Source organism: Xiphophorus couchianus, chromosome 5, assembly GCF_001444195.1.
Source record: "Xiphophorus couchianus chromosome 5, X_couchianus-1.0, whole genome shotgun sequence".
Taxonomy (NCBI): domain Eukaryota; kingdom Metazoa; phylum Chordata; class Actinopteri; order Cyprinodontiformes; family Poeciliidae; genus Xiphophorus; species Xiphophorus couchianus.
The window spans coordinates 32,012,328-32,036,988 of record NC_040232.1 but is presented as its reverse complement, the minus strand read 5'-3'; the positions used below and the strand labels follow the sequence as shown (position 1 = coordinate 32,036,988).

Here is a 24,661-nt window from a genome sequence, read left to right as displayed (position 1 = left end):
TGATCTAAGCTCTTCTGTTTGTTCGTCTGCTTGTTGAAAATTTGTCTAAAGAGCTTTTGAAAATAAAAGGTGATTTTTTGTGTGTGTTTTTTTTGTTGTAAAAACATGTGATAAGTGTGTTACAGTTGTCTAGACGAGAGGAAATAAGGGCATGAATAATTACCTCGAATTCCTGTTTTGACATCCAACTTCTATTGTCAAAATTTCAAATCTCAAGGTGTTATGAAGGAGATTCAAGAGACATTGATTGGTGGAAAACAACACCTAGATTCTTTCAGTTTGGCTGGACAGACATCTTTAAATGTCCAATCTGTTGCCTGATCACAGCAGAACAGTTGAAGAGAGTAATTATTTTCATTAACTTTCAAATTTTATTTATTTTTTCAGAAATCTAGTAATTCAAACAATTTTAAGAAGTCAGAATAAAATAAATGGGCCTAAAACGGAGCCTTGAGGTACTTTTTTTTTTCTCCTGCTTGTTTCAAGGTGATGCATAAATGACTTTCCGTTTTCTTTCTGTTCAGATTATCATGGTGCGCCTCCAGAGGGTGACAGTCCTGGCCCTGCACAACTACCTGGGGCTGACCAATGAACTGTTCAGTCACGTGAGTTATTTGAGGCACAAAACACACTCAGTGTAGTGTCTGTTATTTTGTATCTATATCTAGGCCTGTCGCGGTAAACAATAAATCAATTTATCGCTTGATAAATGAAAATTATAATTTTAATTTATCGGCTTTGTCGTTTCTTCCTGCCTTTTTCTCTTTCTATTGATGAAAAATGTGTGTGTTTAGTTTTTATTCAGGTGCATTTTTTGTTAATGGAGCCTGAGAGTCCATTTTATTTTTGTTTTGTAGTTGTTTTGTTTATTTTGGTTACCAGTTCCAGTGTTAAGTGTTCTTTTGAAAACAGGCAGGACGCACTTATGTCCTTAATATTACATCCGCTTAAAATGGTCTTCAAACAATATCATCGTTTATCGCAATAATTTTTGAGGCAATTAATCGCTCAGCAAAATTTGCTATCATGACAGGTCTATCTACATCTGATGGAGGTCATTTTAGTCACAGGTCCCTTAAAAAAAAAAAATCTTACCAAGTATTTTTGATATGGTTTCTATTGTAATATCTCAGTACACTTAAAATAAGACAAAACTAACAAGTAATTTTTCAGTAAACGATAGGAGCTTGTTTTAACCCAACAATTCTTTAATATTGATGAAAAAGTACAATAAGTGAAATAATCTACCAGTAGGACAAGACATTTTTTTTATATTATAAGTTACGGTAAGTCACAAATGGTATTTTTTCATCAACATTAAGGAATTGTTGACTTAAAATTAGCACCTATATCTTAGATTTCTTATTTCAAGTGTACTAAAATATTTAGAATTTAGACCAAAAATACATGGTATGTTTTGAGATAAACATATACTGCATATACACTGTATAGAGTAGGCATATAATAATTTTTCCTCACTGTCTGACATTAAATCACATTAAGTGGATGTAGACGAAATTGTAACTTCAGGGCTTTTCAATGGGACACATAATGGAACCTACATGAGCCAGCCTGTATTAATTTGCTCTTTTGTTAGGTTCTGACTAAAAGATTTTATGCCTCATGCATGTTTTCCATGTCCCGTGGTTTCACAGGAAATGCTTCCTTCCCGTCTCCCGCCGACGTCTCCCCACGCGCCGCGCACCAGCCCCATCCGCCACGGGAAGCGATTTGGCAGCCTGAGCGTTTCAGAGGAGCATCGGGAAGCTGTCGTTAAAGGTGAAGCTTCAGGTAACGTCGTTATGCTGAGAGTAGCATAATGCCACCGTGTTGGGAGGGGTGGATCAGTGAGCAGCACAAACTGCAGCAGTTGGTAGAAAATGAAGCAACTATTTAGAAAAACAAAATGTACGTATAGTTTAGAGATAATAAAAACTCATGCTGTAGGTTACCTGTGTTGGGAATTTCTTTTTGAAATGTTAATTTTCCATTTTCCTCTTTACCTCTTACTGTATCCTTCCACTGCAGAAAGACAACCTGCCGCAGCAAATAGACAATAGGGAACTAATGACGTGTAAAAATGAATGAATAAAACTAAAACCTCTCCCACTAGGAATCTATTTATTATTTTGACAAAAATATCTCTGATATTAAGAAAGAACTGGCTATTTCTGAATAAAATGCAGCTTCTAGCATGCTTCCGACATGTTTCAGTCTGAAAAAGTTTGAATAAGCATTTAATATGGTGATATGGCTCATTTTCCAGGTCTGGATAGCTTTGCGAAAAGATATTTGTGTTTCGATAGTTTCTTCCCTGTACCATCGCCGAAATGTTGTGACCTTGTTTCCATCTTACTTCCTTTTCTCCTTACGTCCTTTCTTATTAGTTGTGCCCTTTCTTTTTCCCTTGGTCCTGCCTTTTTCCTTGCGACCTTCCTCCGTTTTTCCTTGTGCCTTTAGTTTTTCTTTATGGAGAATTACTTCCTTTTGCCTTGTTTTTTCTTCTGTCCTTTTCCTCCCTCCTTCCTTATTTTTTTACTTCCTTGTCTTTCTTGTCTTTCTTTCTGTAGTCATTTATTCCATGTTCCAAAAGTTGGCCACTATATTTTTCTGCCATAAAATCACTGGAAATCTTTTTACTTCGCACTTATAAGTGGATTAAAAGGACTGGAAACGCTTTTAAAAAAATGTCTGGAAAAGTTATTTCCCAGAATTTTTTTTTCTTGTTGTTTTCTGTTGTTTTCATGCTTTTTGTTTAATCACAGGGGCGGACCAAGGAAAAGAAGGAGGTCCACCAAATCTCAGCAGGACAATTTCCATGCCAGTGGACATCTCTGGTGAGAGATTTTTGGTCATTATTTAACGGTTTTCCAGTTTCACCAATAACAAGTTTGAATTGTTATTCACTTTTGCAGTTTTCTCCCTGACCTATTAACAGGTCGGGTTGTTTATTTGCAGTCTGCATGTTTGAAATGCAACCCAGCTGAGAAAAATTAAAGAAAGAGATTAAAGATGTCTCTGTGTAACCATGGAAACATCAGGTCTGCTTTGCTTGGTGGTGTGGTATGTTTAACCAAGCTCTGGGCCTTTTTATCACATGTATTTAAGCCCTAAAATCATTTTTAATTTCCCCTTTATGGACTTTATAAGATGAACTGATTGCTGCTCAAAAGACAATATTTTCAATCCAGATTGCTTTTTTCTAAACCGTTCCAACTGCAGTTCTCTCACTCGGTCATTAGCAAGTAATAACTTGTTGTTTCATGGTTTTATGACTAAACAGATGGTGAGATATGAAGGTCGGCAGAGCAAAAAGCTTAGCTTGGCAGAATAAAACGAGACGACTTTGTGGATGTGCTTTTTGAAGTTATGACGCATCACAATAATCTTAATTTGTTCGCAGCAAATGTGCTGGACAAAACATCAAAAAGCAAGCATCGATGCTTTCACTTAGATGAAAACTCTTTTTCTTATGCATGTTTGTGTGCAGAAATGACTGAATTGTTTTACTTTTGTTTTTTTTTAACCAACATTAAAACAATTTTCTTGTTTTTTTTTTTTTTTTTTTGTGCAGGTATTCAGAAAAGTGTGAAGTCAGATTTTGACATGGCGTTCGAACGAGGACGGATTTCTACCTCTGCTGAAGACGGCAACACACCTCCAACCTTCAGTCGGGTCGGTGCACAACCCAAATAAGATCATAAGCTCACTTCTGGCTTCTTCGCATGAGTGAAAGTGTATTCAGTTTCGCTTGACAACAAAACCTGAAGCCTCTTTTAACTTGTGGTAGCGAGGAAGCAAAGCGACTCATCCAAAGCATTTGGAAAGCATTTGTAGCATTTTGAAACGATTGTGTTTCTTTGCAGTCCGTTTCCCACGAACAGCGTGAGAGGAAAGTGACGGTGGAAGAAGTTCCATCAGGGATCTATTTGTATCCCGAGGAGGAATCGGGCGTGGACAACATCTTCACACCGTCATCCAGTCGGTGCAACGCTTCGCTCTTTGAGGATGCTCAAAAAGAAGTTCTCAGACTCATGCAAATTGAGGTATGGTTTAACTTTTCAATCAGTCACAAAACACAATTTCTTTTCTTTTTTCTTCTTCTAGAATTTCTAACGTTTTTTTTGTTGTTGTTGGACTGTCCAGTGAGTCGCCACAATAAAAACAATACCAGATCCTGGTATATTTCATCCTCAGTTTTATAAGTAGCACCCGAGGGTCTTTCTTTCTCTGAAAAAAGTAAAACTGTACTTAATTCAGGGTGTCCGTGCATCCTTAAAAAGTCTTAAGTTCATCTATCTAAAATTGAGGCCTTAAATCCATTCAAGAAAATGTAAGTAGGCCTTAAATATGTTAATAAAGTCTTAAATTTTGTCGTGGCAGGGCTATTTGATCTCATATATTCTACGTAGGTTTTTTTTATTACTGGATTTTTCTATCAGGCAAAAGTTTGAGTTGTGCAGACATTTTCACTCACTGCCTTCTGCGACTCAATACAGTTAAGGCTACCGGTAACAAGCTAGACTTGCTTTCCAGCTAGCTAGTTGGCTAGAGAGTCATATGCCATGTGAGAAGAGGCACAAAAAAGACCTCTACAGGTTTTCCTCACACAGATGCACAGAGACATATTATTTATTTGCAATAAAGAAAAATATTACATAAACATATTTTACTTGCTTCATGAACCCAGTAATTACTCATTGCTGTAACATCATATCTTCATTTAAATAATGAAATAATTGCCTCGTGTGCTGTCGCATATTGTTGCTTGTCTAACTGAATTAAAACTCCAAATAATTAGAAGCTGTAAAATCTACTTATTAAGCAAGTTGATGGGTCCTGGCTGTACTGAAATCACTCTGAACTATGGAAACCCAAAGTGTGCTTTGGTGACAAAAAACAATCCAGATTTTCCTGAAATTAAATATTCAGAAACAAAAAATTTGATCAATGGATAAAACTGAATTATATGCCAGCCCTAACATTTGCATATGATGTGTAAATGCTTTTATTTTGAAATGTTGGGACTGAAAGAGGCCATTCTTACTTTGCCTTTGCAGTTTCGTCTTTTTATGGGTGTAATTTCTTTTGACATTCAACCCATACCACTTGCTAACATTTCCTATGCAGAGACTAGTTTGTTTACCGTCACATTGTCTAAATTGTTGTTTGCAACCCACCAACCAATGCACTGATTAAAATGTTTGCTTGGATCCAAAAATAAAACCTTTTTTTTGTGTGTGGTCATTCATGTATCTGAATAATGTGTCTGCAATCAGACTCCCAGGTGAAGCTTTTTCAAAGTGTCATGCACGCGCATTTTGTTCGACTTTATTTTCCCCCATCTTCGTCTTGACGCCATGTCTCCTCTCTTCTAGGATCCAGGTTTGTTACGTGGGAAAGCTTCTATGCACCACGCGAAAGCTGGAGCCGTTTTAGCAAGACAGGGAGACCAGGTACTTACCCTTCCAGACTCCGTTTGATCATGTTTGGTAACTGGCACGAAAACAATTTATTTCCGTTCGTGGTCCCGCAGGATGTGAGCCTACACTTCGTCCTGTCTGGTTGCCTGCATGTTTACCAGCGAATGATCGACAAGCAGGAGGCCGTCTGCTTGTTTGTGACCCACCCAGGAGAGATGGTAGGCCAGCTCGCGGTGCTCACCGGAGAGCCCCTTATCTTTACCATTAAGGCTGTCCGAGACTGTACTTACCTGAAGATCTCAAAGTCAGATTTCTATGAGTGAGTTTTTTCCTCTTTTCTGTGGCCAAAGTAAACATGTTTGAAAAGATGCTAGTTATGAGCTTGGTTTAGAATCATCAGCATGTTTTCCTCTGAATTAATCTTCTTAGCCAAAGCAAATTGTCTTTTTATTTGTCTTTGCTTTTCACTATTGCCCTTCGTTCAATCACTACTCCTCCTCGTTTCTGCCACCTGCAGGATTATGAAGGAACAGCCCAGCGTGGTGCTGAGTGTGGCCCACACTGTGGCCGCTCGAATGTCGGCTTTTGTCAGGCAGATGGACTTTGCAATCGACTGGATGGCTGTTGAAGCCGGCAGAGCCCTCTACAGGTTTGTCCAGGTTTTCCTCACACAGACGCACAGAGACATATTTGCATTTATTTGCAATAAAGAAAAATATTACATAAACATATTTTGCTTGCTGTTCTCACACAGTTCAGCTGCATGTTCGTACAATCTTTACTGATGGATGATGCTTCTTGGTAAACTAGAATGAAAGCTTCCATTTTTTAAAGTAAAAGTGGAACTTGGGCAACTTTGTTACAGTATGAAGGGATATATTTACTTTCTATCACTTTAAGGATTATGATTTAAAGCTAATTAAAAACTTTTCAATTCAGTTTCTCAGGGAGTTGCCATATTATCTGTCTCTTTAAAAAAAATGAGACAAATTCAAAGGAAAAAAGTATTTTTTATTTTTTTTGGTACAGAAATCTTAAATCCACGTTATGGATTTAAGATTGACTTGCGAGTTGTCCAGCAGACTGTCACTATTGCATTAGTTTGAAATTTCCCCTGTCGTTTCTACCGCACTTTTTCCACCCACTTAACTTTCCATTATTATGGTTAGAAACAGAACTTGATTAACTTCTTTTGTGGCTTACCTGTGATTATTTAAAAATTATTTTGCGGTTCTAATTAGATGTAAGCTGTTAGCATGAGGTCAGACAGTTCCACTTCATCAAACCTCAGGACGTGTCTCTAAAAATGAAGATCTTTGTCCCTGTGTGCATTTTTGAACTTCAATCTGGCCTTTTTGTGTTTCTTTTGGAGTACTGGCTTCCTCCTCGCTGAGTGTCTTTTCAGACAATATCAGCACAGAACATGTTTTACTGTGAATAATCACTCTTACCAGCATGAGCCAGAATCTTCACAACATCTTTTGCTTTTTTTTCCCCCTACTGAGTCAATTTGCACACTTCAGACGAAAATCAATTCATTTCTGGGACGCCGAAGCCGTCTGTTTAGCAAACTCATGTTGGTAATTCTGACTGATGATAAAACAAGAGAAGTTTGATCTTTTAATTTGGTGCAGAACGTCTGGTTTTCAGCTGTATGTGTTGAAACCAAAGAGAATATCATAGCTATCACTACTCAAAATGAATCCATGTCGAATTAATTAAATAAATGTTTCAATCATATTCAGATTTACTGAGATGCATCAGTATTAAGACTCTTTTAGTGTTTTACTAGCGAAAACATCTCAAATCGCATCTGCATGTTTCGCATCGTTTGCAATGATGGCGGCTATTTCACTGCAGACAAGACGACCAGTCGGACTGCACCTACATCATCCTGAATGGACGACTGCGATCAGTCATCCGTAAGGCGAACGGCAAGAAGGAGCTGGTTGGGGAATACGGCAGAGGAGACCTCATTGGCGTCGTAAGCATGTCTGGTTTTCTCTTCTCTTGAGCAGACGCTCGGCTCTGAATCCAACTCTGGGTTTTGGAGCAGGATCTTGTTTGTCCTCCAGGTGGAGGCGTTGACCAAGCAGCCCAGAGCCACCACCGTGCACGCCGTGAGGGACACGGAGCTGGTCAAGCTGCCGGAGGGAACGCTCAACAACATCAAGAGACGATACCCGCAGGTGAAACGAGCGCGTCGTTTAAAACGCCGCGATCTCCGCAGTATTCACACACGGTTCTGAAACGTCTAACTAGGTCAGGATAAGTATGCTTAAAAAAAGGAAAACAAGTAGGTTTCAGTCTTTTTTTGGTTGTGTTGTTTAAAAGATTAGAAAATAAGGAGAATTTCTTATAAATGAGGCACTTTTCACTTTTTATTGAAGTGGTACCTTTAGTCTTTGACTTGCAGCGCCACAATTTGAATTTTCATTAAATTCTTTGATTGCTTTGCTTGTTGAGAATCCACAAATGCATTCATAAATAAATAAAAAAACCAAGATAAAACGTAATACTTTTTTGTCTTGTAGACCTTGTTGTTTCAGAGTTTTGAAATGAACTTGTGGTTCTTAAATTTTTGGAAAACCATAATTAATTAATAACATTTATATTATAATTTACTTATTTTACAATTCAGTTTCATTTTTGAGAGCTTTACTTGTTTTCCTCTGTTGCTCAGCAGGCAGGGCGATTGGTCTGCAGCTGGTTGCTATGAAGGTTACCAGAGATTTTGGGTCTTTCTGATGATCAATAATGACTAGTGTCACTTCTCTCCTTAACATGAAAAAAAATAAATAAATAAATACTTCAACGATTACATTTACACCACATGAGATAAATCTGTATAAAATATTTCCAAATTTTATTACATAGGTACATCGGTGCTTTTTGAGTTGCACATCACTTTTATTTTTATTTGTTGACATTTTTTGTTATCACATACATAAATACTTGATTAATTTATTGAATTGTGTAATTTCATGGCTGATCTTCTGGTTCACATGTTTGTTTTCTTATTTTTCTTTTATTTTTTCTTAGGTAGTGACGAGGTTGATCCACTTGTTGGGCCAGAAGATTCTGGGGAACCTGCAGCAGGGTCGGGGGCCGTTCTCAGGTCAGAGGATGACCAAACACACCTCCGTCTCTCTCTCTCTCTCTCTCTTTGTCTCACTCTTGCTCTCTCTGACTGTCTGTCTCACTCTCTCTCACACACTCTTTGCTCCCCGCTCACCAGGTTCGGCGCTGAGTTTGCCAAGTATGAGGAAAAGTGCAGATGTCACCAACCCCGCTAGTAACCTCTCCACCGTGGCTGTGCTTCCTGTGGGTGACGAAGTGCCAATAAGCGCCTTTAACTTGGAGCTCAGCCACGCCCTCAGTGCCATCGGTAACTTCCCCCCTTTCACTTTCTGGACATTTTTTTCTCAATTATTTCATATTGGCGTGTTCTCTTAATCTTGTTTTGGTTTATTTATTTTACCTTGTCCCCGTTTGACACTCGAAGGCCCCACTCTGCTTCTCACCAGTGACATCATCAGGGAACGCCTGGGAGCCTCTGCTCTGGACAGGTCAGTGTGGTGCTCAGGGAAGCATTTCCCTTTTCCAGTACGTTTTCTTACAAACATGTTTTCCAGAAAAATTGAAAACATTTCTACAATTGAACAAATTCTCTAATCCTTTTCATATATTACATTTTTTGAAGTTTATCCAGAGATCCTTCACTGTCTGATAAAGTAAGGAATTTATTTTCCATATTTTCCAGGCCTGGTGAAAAATGTAAAATGAAAACTGGAATGTGAATTTAACTTGCTTTGTTTAATTTCTTCAGATTTGATACGATACCTCTTTGTCTAAATCAGACGTTTGCTATGGATCCAGTCCAAGGAGTCATTTTGCCCTCGGCTCACAGACAATCTCCCTAGATATAATTAGTAATTTTTAAAGAAGCACCATTTTATTTCTATTTTTAAGTTTTAAAATACAAAAAAAGACCCATAAATCTCAAAAAAAGAGAAGATTGAAACATGTTCTTCCATAGGATAATGATATTTGTGGATTTTTTTTAATCACATTTTTCAAATAAGAAAGATCAAAACCTATATTAGTTGTACTTTTTGGTCATTCTGTTTTCAAAATCGTATGCAATTAATTCCATAAAAATAACTGCTTTTGTTTTATATCCATGGTTTAAAAACACGACAGTATTGGCCGTCTCTAACCACGCGAGTAAAACGAAATTATGAAAACTAGAGAGCCACTTTTTTTTTTTTAAAAGAAAAAGGCTTGCAGCTGTGCATTTTAAAAGCTCAAACATAAAAACATTGTTTGTTTGTTACATTGTGTTCCATTTCTCTCAAATTTAGATTATTACAGAGCCACAAATGGACGTGGGATCCACAATTTCAGATTATATTCAAACTGTTTGCGAATGTTTTCGTGTACTGTAACTCCAAAACACAACAAATCCTAACATATGCAAAAGAAAAGGCAGCTTGGGAAGTTGAATGTACCTCAGAGCAATGCTTAATGACAGGCTATTGGCTTTTCACAGCAGCCAATCCAGGGGCCCCATTCATTTTCCTTGGTGCTGATTGGCGGTACCTGCAAGAGCTAAAATAAGGAAGAGTGCAGGTGTTAGCTTTGGTAGTAGTGCAACTATAGTTGGTTTCAGCCAAAGCTATTAATCACCACTCTGGAAGATCCAAAGAGTTATGTTAATGTTTATGCAATGTTAAGTTTTGTAAGGCTTTATCATGGCGACATTATTTCACTGACATCTCGGACCTTTAAGCCCTTGTTTTCCTTAAATAACCTTCGGTGTTGCTGGAATAAAAAGCCGTTCCTCATCTTCCCGTTGATTTCAGCATCTACGAGTACCGTCTTTCTGGCTGGCTGGCCCAGCAGGAGGACATCAATCGAATCGTCCTGTACCAGACGGACAGCAGCATGACGCCGTGGACGCAGCGCTGCATCCGGCAGGCTGACTGCATCCTGATAGTGGGCGTGGGGGATCAGGAGCCCGCTCTGGGGGAGGTGTGTGTCCGCCAGCAGAGGACTGTAAGGGCGACAACTGCACTGTAACGCTTCTCTCCTCTCGTTGTCGTCCCTAAAGTTGGAGCAGATGCTGGAAAACACGGCCGTCCGCGCGCTAAAGAAGCTCATCCTGCTGCACAGAGAAGACGGACCCGGTCCGTCCAGAACCGTGGAGTGGCTCAACATGCGCAGCTGGTGCTCGGGTCATCTCCACCTGAAGTGTCCCCGCAGGGTCTTCTCCAGACGTAGCCCCACCAAGCTGGTACATTTTTGTACACTTTAAAAAAAAAACAGAAGAAGAAATTAAGTTTTCTGAATCCAAGAGATCATTTTCATGCATTGCCGTTTGTATTTTGTCTCCTCAGAGGGAAGTTTATGAGAAGGTGTTTCAGAAAACGGCGGACAGACACAGCGATTTCTCTCGGCTGGCCCGAGTTCTCACTGGAAACAGCATCGCGCTCGTGCTGGGTGGAGGCGGAGCCAGGTGAATCTGAGTAGCTAACTAGCAGTTTAAGGAGCTGACTAGCTAACTAGCTGCTAATATACATTTGCTAGTGAGGTAGCTTCTTTTGCATCTATCACAGATAAAGTGTAACTTTATTGCCAAATGGCTGAGCAATGTTCGTCTTCACCACTGGCTCACTTCTGTTACCAACCTGTACGATGCTACAGTCATTCTATGCTAAAATATAAATATTTCATAAAAACTTTTCATTTGTACATTTCTATCATGATACAGCAGAGTTTTCCCCCAGTGTATTATAAACCTGGCGGCACGCCATGCTTTACTAGCCCCCCCGCCAGGCTAAGCATGGCTTGTTTTTAAGAACATAATAAAAAATAAAAAAAGCTTTTTTTCAAATCAAGCCGGATTGCAAGCTTCTCTGGAGCTCTGAGCTTTTCTCTGGCGGGGCAGATTTATTCCTAAACTATAGTTTTATAGAGGATACGTTTATACTTTATGCATTTAAAGCCAACAATCACACAGCCGAAGCCTCTGCGCGTTACCTTGAACGCTGTCGCTGCTTTATTTTTGAAGTTTACCTCAGCGGGGATCGCGTGCTCCTCCTTTCATTCAAACTGGACACAGGCTGACATGTATGGATATTTACATCAACTCCCTGTGATTAATTATGTCTCTTTGCAGAACTCTGCATTGAGGTAAGAGTTTAAAACTCACCGTTTTAGCTCTGGTTGCGCAGCTCTATGTGAATCATAGGAATAACTTGTAGTTGTGCGTTGAGGGAGCAGTGAGAATGAATTATCTTTGTGAACAAAAGATTTTGTAAGGTGTTTACATCCCAGCACGATGTCCAGCGCCTGGCTCTGTCTGCGCTGAAGTTTGTCTATGGTCCCATTTGGCTGGTCTGTTAACGAACCAGCGCTAACCTCATCATATCGCGCTCTCCTCGTAGTCACGCAACACGCTGGTTTTATTATTATTTCTATTATTATTTTTCTGGTTACACGAAGCATCAAACCATGTCAAATGCATTGACCACTTAGTCAGACAGAGTTAATGCGCGCGGCCGCATGGAGATTTGAGAAACTCCTCCTTTAAAACTCAAGCAACCAAAACATTTTTTGATTCTTATTAAAAACTCAGCAGACACAAAATGGAAGAGCTACTAAAGCCACATTAGCAGCATTTAATTAAATCTCCTGTTTGTTCCGCATCTGTGCGCGCAGTGCAGTGGAAATAACTCATCATGCAGGGCCGGTCCAGGGCTGTATGAGGCCTTCAGCAGAATTGACTTAGGCTCCCCTCTTGTTGCTAAAATCATCAGCATCTCTAACAGCTTCTGTATAGGTCTTAAATTTCATTCGTAGCGGTCTTAAAACGTCTTAAATTTGAGACACGCTGTACAAACTTTCTTAAATTAATTTTAAGTCTTAATTTTAAGATTAAGACAATAAGAGCATTCTTAGATTTAAGTGTATCTAAGGTTGTTTTTAAATTAACCAAGTCCCGTAGTTTGAGGATATTTCACTGAATAAACAATCAATTACCAGGATATAAGATTTTTCTTTTTCACATTTGTTGGATGCATTAAAAGAAGAGGTGGTTGGGTGGATGTGTTTTATAATCTGTAAATCTATCAAAGAACACACACATTTTATTTTTAAATATGACATAGTTCTTGAAAATAATTGATCCAAATCAGTAGTTTTGAAACGATTAATTGGATTAATTGTTATTAACTGAGTATTGAAATAATCGTCAACTAATTTAGTAATTGATTAATCATTAACGGGAGTATACAGAGTCAAAAAGCAAGCTGTTTGAGGAAAGAACAGCATATTCAGATCAGCAACGAAGGCAAAACTGCACAAAATAAATATAAATTTTGCATTTAAGATATAAAACCTCTGTCTGAGATAAATGGCGTAGTTTTAACTTTACCCGGTTCAAACTAACTACAGTTTACAATAACGTAAATTTGTTTTGTATTTAAGATATGTTAATCTTATTTGAAAAAGGAATTTATTAATTTTTCATTTGAATCTTTTCATGCATTTTGAATATCGTTTAGAAAAGACTTGAATGGAAACTCTGTAGACTGTTAATTTTTTTAATTATTTTTTTTATCCAATTAATCGTCAGAATAAGGAATAGAATAAGTGATTACTAAAGTAATTGTTATTTGCAGCCCAAAAATTCATCCTGGCAGATCAGATTCAAGAAAATAAACCCTGAAACTTTAAAAAGAAAAGTACTTTTAGTGCATATCTAGTTAATCAACGATTATTTTGCGCAAATAATGTGAAAATTGACCTCATCTTATACATCCTGTGCATTTTGTCCTGCAGAGGCTGCTCACATGTGGGGGTGATTAAAGCGATGGAGGAATCCGGGATTCCCATCGACATCGTGGGCGGCACGTCCATCGGCTCGTTCATCGGAGCTCTGTATGCCGAGGAAAGGAGCGCCGTTCGGACCAAACAGAGAGCCAAAGAATGGTCCAAGGTTCGGTGCAATCCCTAGCTGTATCCATTCTTGTTCCATTTTCTTATACGTAGTGGCTAGTTTACATGTAAGATGGAAGCACGTCACCAAGAAGCATTTATGTATCTGAGCGATGGAATAGAAGTTGATGTGTCTTTGTTTTTTGATTTAACAGGCGATGAATTCGGTATTTAAAACGGTCCTGGACCTCACCTATCCCATCACTTCCATGTTCTCCGGCTCGGCCTTCAACACCAGCATCTATAATGTGTTTGAGGACAAGCAAATTGAGGTAAGAGATGGTTTCTTTGTTCTCTAGTAAGAATTTTCATAAGTAGTCATTCCTGATAGATTTCCCACTCGCTGGGTTTGTACCGGTGCTTGAAATCCTTAAAAATGCTTGAATTTCATTCTGGTGTTCTCAAGGTTTAGAAGGTTTTTAGAAAGTCCTTGAAACTGTGTGGTTTTGGAATACAAAACCACACTGTAAATGTACTGACAGTTGAAACCAGATATTTAAAGATAATAAAAAGACACTTTTTTCTCTCTGTCGAAAGTTAAATCAGACTAAATTTCTCTTGTTTTAGGTCAGTTGCAATTAACAGAAATATTCCTATTTGCTAAATGCCAGAGAACTTAGCAAGTGCTAATAAATGATATTATAAAAACTGTCTTCTTTAATTCATTTGTGTTGTTTTTATCTCTAAAGTGGTCCTGGGAAAGCTTGAAAACTTACCTTAAAAATCCTTGAAAAGTACTTAAATTTTACTGTGAGAAAAAAGTACAAACCTTCATTCTGTGAATAGAACAATACTGAAAAATACAGCAGCAGTAAAAGACCCTGTCTTTGACCTTCAGGACCTGTGGCTGCCATACTTCAACGTCACCACGGACATCACAGCGTCGGCCATGCGCGTCCATCTGGACGGTGAGTCGGAGCCGGGCTGAGTTGAGCGCGTTACAGAACCAATGCAATGGCATGTCGCTGCAGTCAGTCAACCATCAAAAACTATTCTGGACAAGTTTTGTATCTGCTAGTGTTAAATCTAAAAATAATAACAGTTTGAATAACCTGGAGCACAAAACGGACAAAACCTCGACTTTTAGACTGATTGGGCTTAACGATGGCAGAGATTTGCTTTATGGTTTGTACTAAAGACGGAAACTGCTGTGTTCATAACCTCCACTGAGGCCAAACACCTGCAGAAACACTTCGGGGAAGTACAGTATAAATCACACTAGTAAGAGTTTGCTGGATGGCAAGAAGAACGTTTTAAAAACTTTATCAAAGCGTAAAATATTAGAAATGAATGAATGAATAGCTTCTGGAAGGTCCACTGGAGATCTGCATTTTCAGCAGAGGTCAGACCAGGCCAGAAGGTCAACGTTTCGACCATCCTTCAGGCAGATTAACAGGAGCGCTTGAAAATCAGTGTTAGGGACGACTTGATGTCAGGAAGCTGCAGCAGCCAGCGCAGTCTCTCTTTAACTGACGGTAATTAAGTTATTAGAAAGAGATTCACAAAATAGTGTTCACAGCCTTTTGATGCAGTTTTGCAAGCTGCACGTGAAGGTACCTAAAAATGAAAAAACGTCACTTGAAATCAGACTGCGTGGCTCTCTAATTGTGAAGCTGACATGAAGTTAGGCTGGGCGATACGGTTTCAAAATATATTTTTTATTAATTTTTTTTACCAGATCAAATTTTAGATTTTTAAGAATCCATCATTTTCTTTTCTAAAAAAGAAATTACAAATGACAGGAACTATTTTCAAAAAAATGACTTTTGTTTCAGTTATCCCTTCTGTGAGCTGCGAGGATATAGTCACAACATTAGCAGAATAAAGACAAATGTATTTTGTTTTAATCATGAGAAAAAAGCTTGGATATATTTTTGTTATTTTTTCTGTTGGAGTTTTCATAAAATTACTACTTCATTCTCCCAATATCACGATTTTATTCTCGTAATGTTAAGACTTTATTTTCATATTATTTCAACCTTGTTCTCGCGTTAAATCATACTGTTAGAAATAAGTTTGTAGCATTATGACTTTTGATTATTTATTTTTTTCAATCTGAGCCTGATTCTTACATTTTGTCGTAAAGTTGGCCTGATTTCAAAGACAAATAAATGGAAGCTGTGAAACACGCTCTTCAAACAAGATGGCGGCTTTAAGCGTGCTGACATCACTCTGCACCATGGAAACCCACAGAGTGCATTGGTGGAGGAAAAAAGCCAGATTATTCCAAAAATGTAATCTTCAAACACCAAAAATTTGATAAAAATTGATTTATCGCCCAGTTCTAGCAACTGTTACTCCAAAATTTATCTTCGTTAAAAGATCATGATTAGCACAGTAATATTGATTAATCATTGCCCATTAACCAGTTTTCTTTCTCCATTTTCTTATTAATAAATTTTCTAAACTGTGATTCACCTCCGAGAACCTCAGGCACTTCGTCTCCAACCCTGACTTCCAAAGACTCCTCAAGTCTTGTTCAAGTCTCTCGTTAGCGTTTGGATGAAGTGGAGGTGGTGGACGTTAAATGTTCTCCCCATCAAACAATTTAACAGCAGACATCAAAGTCCAAAACAACTTTAATTTACATGTTCACTGTTTGCGATCCTGCACGAATAATCCTCTAATTGTGTTTGGATTAGCTTCAGATGAAGAGCTAACCTGTTTTAAGCTGCATTTTCTGAATGTGTACAATCAAATCCAGCACTCTTGACTTCCAGTTAACGTAATACTAAGCTATCCTTTGCAGCATTGTGCGTCACATTGACATCTTGCTGCTTTAATTGCATTTTAGCTGCTGGTTTTATGGAGCTTTAGCGCTGGATTTGATGAGTTGGTAGTCCTGCAGGAATGCTGCTGATGTTTGCATCTTGGCTTGTGTTTGGACTAACTGCTGAAGCAAAGCCTTTTCCTCTGTCACTGCTCCCGTTATGTGCTTCTTCTAGACTCTTTCTTCCTCTTCTTTTCTCACGTCCTCTACCCTTCCTTTCTTTTCATAAAGTGCTAATGTTTTTGTTTTTTTTATTATTATTTATTTTAGTGTAAATATTCCTTACTCTGATAGCCTTTTATAGCTTCTGCCCTAGATATAACCTGTGTGGATGCTGATCCTAAATCACAAAAGTGCCCTATTACGTTGGTGTCAACATGTAGGATCCAGAACACATCACTTCTTAAATCTTTTCCATTCCCCCCCTCCAGTAACGTACTACGTTGTTTCTGTCCTATGTTCACTTTCATTCTTTGCTTCCTGTAGTTTTTATTTGATACCATTTCAGTACTCCAGGTTTGGGAAGGAAAAACTTAGAAAGCGACTTGCTTTTTTTTTTTTTTTTTTGGCCGTATCCCGACGTCGAAGGTACAGAGATGGTACAAATGTTGCTAATTTCCACATTAATCTCCTTCTAATGGAAAAAATAATTACATCTCTAGTAATTCAAAACTGACGGTCTCCTCACTCACTCTTTCTCTTCCTTTTTCTCTCTTTTGCCGTTGTCTGAGTGGTTCTCCCCACGTCACCCGTTTGAACTGGTCTCCTAACAACACTAATGCTATGTGAAGCTCAATTTTAAAGCGCCAATCATTCAGAAGCTGACGTTCTAAACAAGTTTTGTTGAGTAATTCTCAATCCTCAACCATTAAGTTTGACTGATACGAATCCAATCAAGCTTGTCTTTGTTTTAGTTTATTATTCAGAATTTGTCTGCCTGTTTTTGGAGTCTTTAAAACAAATCTGGCTGCATTTGAAAATATACAACTGCAAGTTTGAATTAAAAATGTATACACCGTGTTCCAAATTATTATGGAAATTGGATTTAAGTGTCATAAAGATAAACATTTTTATTGTGCTACTAAATGTATAGATGGTATTGTGTGTCAGGGCTCTTTGAATCACTATAATTAATTTCAGAGAGCTGGGTTGATTAGTTTGTCTGCTGAGCTCAATTAAAGAAAATCTACTTAAGAAGGATGTTCCACATTATTAAGCAGGCCACAGGTTTCAAGCAATATGGGAAAGAGAAAGGATCTCTCTGCTGAAGAAAATCATCAGATAGCGTAGTGTCGTATGACAAGATATGAAAACATTAGATATTTAACGAAAACTGAAGCGTTATCAAACTGTGAAGAGATTTGTGGCTGATTCAGAACAAAGATGGGTTTGTACAGATAAAGACATAATGAGGAAGGTTTCTGTTAGAAAAATTCATCAGATTAAGACAGCAGCTGTTAAAATCCCCTTACAAAGCAGCAAACAGTTATTTGAAGCTGCTGGTGCCTCTGGAACCTGAAGGTGGAGGATCCTCCAGAGGCTTGAGGTGCATCAACCTACTATTGGGCCCCTAACCAGAGCTCACAAGCAGAAACGGTCGCAGTGGGCCCAGCCGTACATGAAGATTCATTTTCAAACAGACTTGTTCACTGATGACTGCTGTGCAACCCTGGATGGTCCAGATGGATTCAGTAATTGGTGGTGGATGGCCACCACATCCCAACATGGCTGTGAAGTCAGCAAGGAGGTGGTGGAGTCATGCTTTGGGCTGAAATCATGGGGAGAGAATCATTGGTCAGAACCTTCAGAGTCCATGAAGGTGTGAAAATGACCTCAGCAAAGTATAAGGACTTTCTGACTGATCACTTTCTTTCATGGTTCAAAAAGAAGAGCCGTACCTTCAGTAGCAAAATCATCTTCATGCATGACAATGAATGCTGCAAGGAATACCACTGTGTCATTGGCTGCTATGGGCTTAAAAAGGGAGAAACTCATGGTGTGGTCACCATCCTCCTCTGACCTCAACCCTATTGAGAACCTTTGGAGTTTCCTCAAGCAGAAGATCTGAGGGTGGAATGTAGTTCATATCAAACTAGCAGCTCTGAGAAGGTATTCTGACATCCTGCAAAGAAATTCTAGCAGAAACTTTCCACAAACTCACAAGTTCAATGGATCAAGAATTGTGCAGGTGATATCAAAGAAGGTCCTATGTTAACATGTAACTCAGTCTGTTAAGATGGTTTAGATTGAAATAGCTTTTGATTTTAGTACATGTGACCACTTAATGCTGCACATTCAAAGAATGACCGTTTGCAGTTTTTATAATCCATAAAATGTTTAGAAAATCTGCTCTGCATAATAATTTGGAACAGTGCATTATGAGTTTTTTATTTTTGAAGAAAATACTGTTCTCATGGGGAGCTTCGTTCAGTAAAATTTGATTTATACTGTAATAGTTCATGACTTGAAAATTATACTGACCATCATTTGCATTTAGGAAAACCTGAGAAAACATCACTTGCATAATAATTTGGAACAAGGTGTAGTTCAGTACACAAATGCTATACTTCGCTTCAAAACATGCCAGACTTTCTTGATGACTTTTGAAGTGATCTTGACACAGTGGTTTCCCAAATATGGCAATCCTTTGGTGTCAAAAATCAAATATTAACATGTTGTAAACAACGTGATGCGCCGTTTTTGCGTGAAAACATGTTGTGAATCTAAACATTTGGTGGTGCAAATAAAGCGCGATCACATAAAAAAATGCACGGTGGCTTAAATAACGCCACCATTAACTTCAAACTTGTGCACCTACGTTTTGCTTTTAAAATTCAGGTTGTGTATCTTCTAACAAGGAACAGTTTAAATGCATTCTTAAAAGCCAATAAAGAGAGACTTTTATTACTATGATAAATTGACCTGCGCTGTATAAAGAACTGGGATGCCCCAAGACTTTTGCAAATTACTGTAAGTAGACTTTAGTGAGGAAACATCCCGTATCTTTCTGTTTCTTCTCTCCTTGGAGCCTCTTTAACTTTTTGTCTCTGTGTCTCAAGCGTTTCTTCCTCTCCGTCTTTTGCCTTCTTCTCTGTTCCTTTCTCTGTCCTTCTCGTTTTGTTTTCTTTTCCTTCTTCTGTTTTTTTTTTCTCCATCTGTGACGTGGAGTCCGGCTCATATTTGATGTGATCCTCCTTGTCCATCTCCATTTCCCCGACAGGTTGCGTCTGGCGCTATGTTAGAGCCAGCGCCTCCTACACCCCCTATTTACCTCCCCTGTGCGACCCCAAGGATGGCCACTTGCTTGTGGATGGTTGCTATGTTAACAATGTCCCAGGTCAGAGTTCAAACACCCACTCACCAAAAATCACCTCTCTCTCTCTCCCCACGGTCCCTGAATCGACAGTCAACCACTTGGCTACCCTCCTCTTTACTGTTACCCCAGTTCTCATTTGTAACTAACCCATCCTTGACCAGGTGGACATTGGGAGCCCATGGTTTGGAAGGAAATACTTTATAGATGTAGTTTGAGTATCCTGTTTTATACATCCTATTCTAGGTCCCACTGGCTTTGTGATACACTCACATAACCCTTTCCGTTCTTAAATCAGTGTGTTGGACTATAATCCAGCTATGCAACATTTCCGAGATCTGAGATGTTGCCCGTGCATGTTTGAACGTCTTATGCATGACTATGAAGTTTCTTTTTGTCCAAGACATTTTAGCTAAAATAATTTATTTACCATTGGAAGCTTATGATATGACACAAAAAAATTATGTCTATGCTGGCATTTTTGTTTTTTTAGCATATATATATTTTTCTACAATAAGTTGAGGCTTAACAAGTTGATTTCAAAACCCCAGACATGGAGATAGCGATTTGTTGCGAAACTATGCACGTTCCTTGAACTTTTTCACATTTTAATAGCATTTTATGTGTTGGACAAACACATAGATTAGGGCTGGGCAAAAAAAAAAATCAATGGCAACACATATGGAGATAGATGCATAACCAATATTGATAGATAAGACGTCCGGTAGAATTTTCAATACTTTCACTGAACTCCAATCCAGAACCGCACAGCATTCTGGGTAATGTAGACAGATTGAAAGATTTAGTCGCCCAACCTCTCGTGGCCAGCTAAGCTAGGTTGGTGGCATCAACTAACTCACTCGCTCTTTGGTTACCTAGCAACAACCTGCCCCATAACTTGCGCAGCAGCAGTTTCAGGTTTGGCCTCTGTGCCTCATAACCCCATAAAAGTAAACGACTGTGTGGAGTGAAAACTGTGGATAAAACAGGAAATGTCATATTAGCAGTTTGGCTGGATATTTAAAAGAAAAAACTAATCAATAACTATTAACATTGAGTAATAAGAAACCCTTATGGGGATACAGTTTTAGCCACATCGCCCAGCCATAACATGAATATAAACATTGGCCACAAATTTTCTGTTTTTTATTTGTGAAAGAAAATATTCGCCTTCAATTTCACTGTTGGTCTTTCACATATTGTCCCTATAAAATACTTTGAATTTCATGGTTTTAACATGAATAAAATGTGAAAAAGTTTAAGAATAATGAATATTGTTGCGGAGCGTCGTATGCGACTCTGAAGTCTCCTGAAACATCAAACCTGCATCGTATGTTTTCTGTTGTTACGGATCGCTCTGCGTTTCGGAGGATCTAAATGTTTCTGTCCCCTGGGCTGAACTGATGCCGATTTTCCCCCCGGGAGTGTGCCACTCTCCTATTTTTTACTTCAATCATCTCTGCCTACAGAAACATGTTCAGCCTCTCCTGCTCAGCTCCTGTTCTCCTCCCTGGCTTTGCTTCCTTTTATCTGCATGCCAGTTCTTGAAGATCAGCTGTAAATGTGAGAATATGTGTTCTGGATCCTGTTGTTGCACACTTTAAAGCCTTATCTAAACTGAACAAAGCCCTTGAATTGAAATTTAAGCCGGTTGCCTCTCTATAGTCATGTTTTAGTAGGATAATCCCACCTTAACAATCAGCATACTACATGCACAGCGGCACCCCTCGCTTTTCTCTGTGGTGCTCCTTATCCTTCCAACCCATGCAGCGTCTAGCCTTCTCCTTCCCCCTGCTGGCTCTGAGCTGTACTGCAGGACTGAGTAGGCTGGTTGCTTCTCTGCCATGTTCACAGTATCAGACCTTGAAATGTTGTCCAGTCAACATCTGCTGCTGCTTTGTCAATAGAAACATTGCAAGTAAAGGAGTTTTGCTTTCTAGCTAGCTAGATATCCAGCTATATTGATAAGTAGATATATGGCTAGGCGTATAACTAGCTAGATATCTAAATATATCTAGATATTTAGATTTATATATCTAGATATTTGGATATGTATATATCTAAATAACTTTCTAGCTAGCTAAATATCTAGCTAGATATCTAAATATCTATCTAGATATAAAGATAGATATCTAGGTAGATATAAATTTAGATATCTTGCTATATATGAAGATAGATCTTCAGATCTAGCTAGATTTGGATCTATCTACATCTGGTTGTCTAGATATCCAGATATGTTTAGATATCTGGATGTCCTTGTTTAAATATCTAATTTAATTAGATATCAAGCTAGTTATCTAGCTACCTAGCTATGTAGTGAGCTAATTATCTAGCAAGCTAGCTAGTTATGTAGCTAGCCAGCTGATTATCTAGGTAGTTACTAGCTAGATCATTAGTCAACTAATGATCTAGCTATTTAGCTATCTATCTAGAAATGTACAAAATAAATAATTTCACACAATTAGAAGCAATGAAGCACTGTTGCTGGGACACCATTTGGAGGTCTGTGATAGCCTCTGTGCTCTCTTGGGGGGTTCTTGCCATTTGCTTTATTTCCTTTTGCATACGTCTCACAGAGTCTAAAGATGAGCAGCACGGCAGTCCCAGCATACGCAGGGATCAGCTGTGGCCCTCTGGCTGAGCTCCCTCTGCTGTTTGGGTTGCGGTCTGTGTCAGCACTAATCAAATAAGCTATAGGAAACGTTATTGAGATGTTATCCCCCCCTTCCCCTCCCTTCCTCCTCCCTGGTGTGCCAGGCTCTCTGTGGCGCTATGTACGGGCGAGCATGACCCTCTCGGGGTACCTGCCGCCTCTCTGCGACCCCAAAGACGGCAACTTGCTAATGGACGGTGGCTACATCAACAACCTGCCAGGCAAGTACAGGTGGAGTCCCTCAGGCCCCTCCCTCGACCAAAATGCTCCATGCCTCTGAATGTCTGGCCAGCTCCAGGTGGGGGTAGGGGAGGCAGAGCGATGGATGGGGGAAGCACCGTATGAGGGGGAGCCGTATTAATCAATTTACTAATGTTTACCTGTAACGGTAAGTAAGGAGGCAGGGTTAGATGAGGGTAGTCCAGTGGTGATGCTGAGTTTTCCCAGTCTAAAAAACATCAAACCAGTATACATTGTTACTTAACTCATCTAATCTCAAGTGAAATATTGATTTATTTTTAATTCAGTTAAGATAACGAATCTCATATTTTACAGAGATTCGTTACACACAGTGATATATTTCAATCCGGTTTGTGTTCATTCTGTCGACTTGATGCACAGATGTGAAAGTGAATTTTACATAGAAATTGAATTAAATAAATCAACTAAGGTTTTGATTATCCTATTACGTACTGAAATGCACCTCTGCGTAAAGTTAAGCCTAAAATTATTCATACCCCTGGCAAATTTCAATTAAAAATTGAAGTGAGATCAGCTATTTTTCAAAAAAAAAAAAAAAAGGAAACTCAGTTGTGAAAATAAATATAATTGATCTGTTCCCATTATGGCTGAGTAGATTTTTACAGTTTATCTCATCTCCTGGGTTTAGATGAGAGGTGGTGACTCTCCCTTCTTATTAAGTCACTCCAAAATGTTATGGTTACTCCCATTCAGAAGGAAGTGTAGTTAAAATTGAATAGACTAATCTAAGCTTAAATCTGCCAGGGATATGAATAATTTCAGACTATTAAGAGGAATGTCTCAAATACGTCTTCCACCAGTTCAGTTTTATTTCAGTTAAATAAATGATTAAATGTTTACTGAATACAACTCTGGTTTAAGGATGGGAAAAGTCAGCATTTTATTGAACTTGTAGCCATTGGTCCTGATGAGTTGAAGTGGCTGAGAGGATTTTGTCCCGTCAAGCAGCCTGGTGTGGATTAATTAAAAATTGGGTGGAGAATCCCCCTTCAGTCTTGCACTAAAAACAAAAAAAAACAAAGAATATTTGCTTTTATTTTGCACAACACACCAGTCTGTTCTGACAAGAAAATCCAAATTTGTTAAATTGGTATTTCTGATTTGTTGTTGGGCTGGGCGATTTAGTATGCTGTCATTTATCTCATTTTAGGTATTTACCTTTATTTATTTAACAAAAGGCATAACTGAAGAACTAAATTGGCTCATTTTTGATTTATTATGGCGCCCAATTTTAACTCGCGCCCAAACTGATTCCCAAAAATAGGCAACCCCAGTGCAAATCGCTCAGCCCCATGTCTGCCTGTCATTTTGAAATTATAAAGTCAGTTTCTGTCAACTGTGAAAAAAATAAACATTATCGGTGTGTGTTGATACTGAGGGGAGGAACTTTGATTTATTCATTCATGCTATAAATAATTACATTTACCACTTGAATGCATTTAAGGCAGCAGCACCAGGCCTTTATTGGACTCGGGTTAAACCCAGACTGCTGCTTTAAGCTGTAAATACACACATTGTACTGATTAAGACTCCCCAGAGGAAATAATCAGATGAAACACTAATATTTGGAAATTATGTCTCAACAATGAAACATAAATGTTGTGTTTTTCTGACAAGCCAGACGAGACTTGAAGAAACCCCTTTAAATCAGTATCTTACATGTAATGAATTCAGCTGTTTCTTATTGTTTTTCCTGCCACATACTGAAGGTTCATTGTTTGGGGGTTTCTGGATAGACTTCCTGTTTCTGTCCCTAAGTAATTCAACGCCACAAAATTCTAAGACAGACAGAAATGCCACGATTTGGACTCCATACCTGTCAAACTGGATATATTCAGTTTTTATCTAACAAATTGACCATAAATGATCTGAAGTACGTCGGCATAAACCCACATTTTTGTGGTTCAAGCCCATCCAGACTCTGTTCCGCCCTGAGTCGCCGTCCAAACAATCGGATCCACGAACACGGTGGTAACTTTGTTCTGCTTTTTTGCTGCTGATTTGTGTTTTTCCTGGTTGATGTTAAACGTCCAACAGCGGACATTGCGAGAAACGTGGGCACCAGGACGGTCATCGCCATCGATGTGGGCAGCCAGGACGAGACGGACCTCTGTAACTACGGCGACAGCCTGTCTGGCTGGTGGCTGCTCTGGAAGCGGATCAATCCCTGGGCAGAAAAAGTTAAGGTAAAGTACGGGATGGACTGCTGGAAAAAATAGATAATTTACGTATGAATACAA

At 38.7% G+C, this 24,661-nt stretch overlaps 1 protein-coding gene and 1 long non-coding RNA gene across 8 annotated transcripts in view; one reads left to right on the top strand and one right to left on the bottom strand.

The window, feature by feature from the left end:
- The window catches only part of pnpla6 (patatin-like phospholipase domain containing 6), a 40,605-nt gene that overhangs the window by 11,823 nt on the left and 4,121 nt on the right, over nucleotides 1-24,661 (top strand). For 2 of the 7 annotated variants that reach the window (XM_028017941.1, XM_028017940.1), the window contains exons 11-32: nucleotides 525-605; nucleotides 1,656-1,791; nucleotides 2,766-2,837; nucleotides 3,575-3,675; nucleotides 3,867-4,046; nucleotides 5,379-5,456; nucleotides 5,537-5,742; nucleotides 5,941-6,072; nucleotides 7,284-7,407; nucleotides 7,499-7,612; nucleotides 8,466-8,541; nucleotides 8,662-8,811; nucleotides 8,929-8,992; nucleotides 10,289-10,457; nucleotides 10,537-10,719; nucleotides 10,823-10,941; nucleotides 13,269-13,425; nucleotides 13,580-13,696; nucleotides 14,263-14,332; nucleotides 19,415-19,531; nucleotides 22,265-22,381; nucleotides 24,459-24,607. In XM_028017941.1, the coding sequence (XP_027873742.1) occupies nucleotides 525-605; nucleotides 1,656-1,791; nucleotides 2,766-2,837; nucleotides 3,575-3,675; nucleotides 3,867-4,046; nucleotides 5,379-5,456; nucleotides 5,537-5,742; nucleotides 5,941-6,072; nucleotides 7,284-7,407; nucleotides 7,499-7,612; nucleotides 8,466-8,541; nucleotides 8,662-8,811; nucleotides 8,929-8,992; nucleotides 10,289-10,457; nucleotides 10,537-10,719; nucleotides 10,823-10,941; nucleotides 13,269-13,425; nucleotides 13,580-13,696; nucleotides 14,263-14,332; nucleotides 19,415-19,531; nucleotides 22,265-22,381; nucleotides 24,459-24,607 (2,712 nt within the window). The remainder of the gene's footprint in view (nucleotides 1-524; nucleotides 606-1,655; nucleotides 1,792-2,765; nucleotides 2,838-3,574; nucleotides 3,676-3,866; nucleotides 4,047-5,378; nucleotides 5,457-5,536; nucleotides 5,743-5,940; nucleotides 6,073-7,283; nucleotides 7,408-7,498; nucleotides 7,613-8,465; nucleotides 8,542-8,661; nucleotides 8,812-8,928; nucleotides 8,993-10,288; nucleotides 10,458-10,536; nucleotides 10,720-10,822; nucleotides 10,942-13,268; nucleotides 13,426-13,579; nucleotides 13,697-14,262; nucleotides 14,333-19,414; nucleotides 19,532-22,264; nucleotides 22,382-24,458; nucleotides 24,608-24,661) is intronic. The other 5 variants (XM_028017945.1, XM_028017943.1, XM_028017942.1 and 2 more) reach the window with 4 other exon arrangements.
- Nucleotides 23,282-24,459, bottom strand: LOC114144782 (uncharacterized). Its single transcript, XR_003595539.1, has 2 exons — nucleotides 24,315-24,459; nucleotides 23,282-23,421 (listed from the first exon to the last, which is right to left on the bottom strand). It is a non-coding gene; the product is annotated as an uncharacterized LOC114144782 (long non-coding RNA).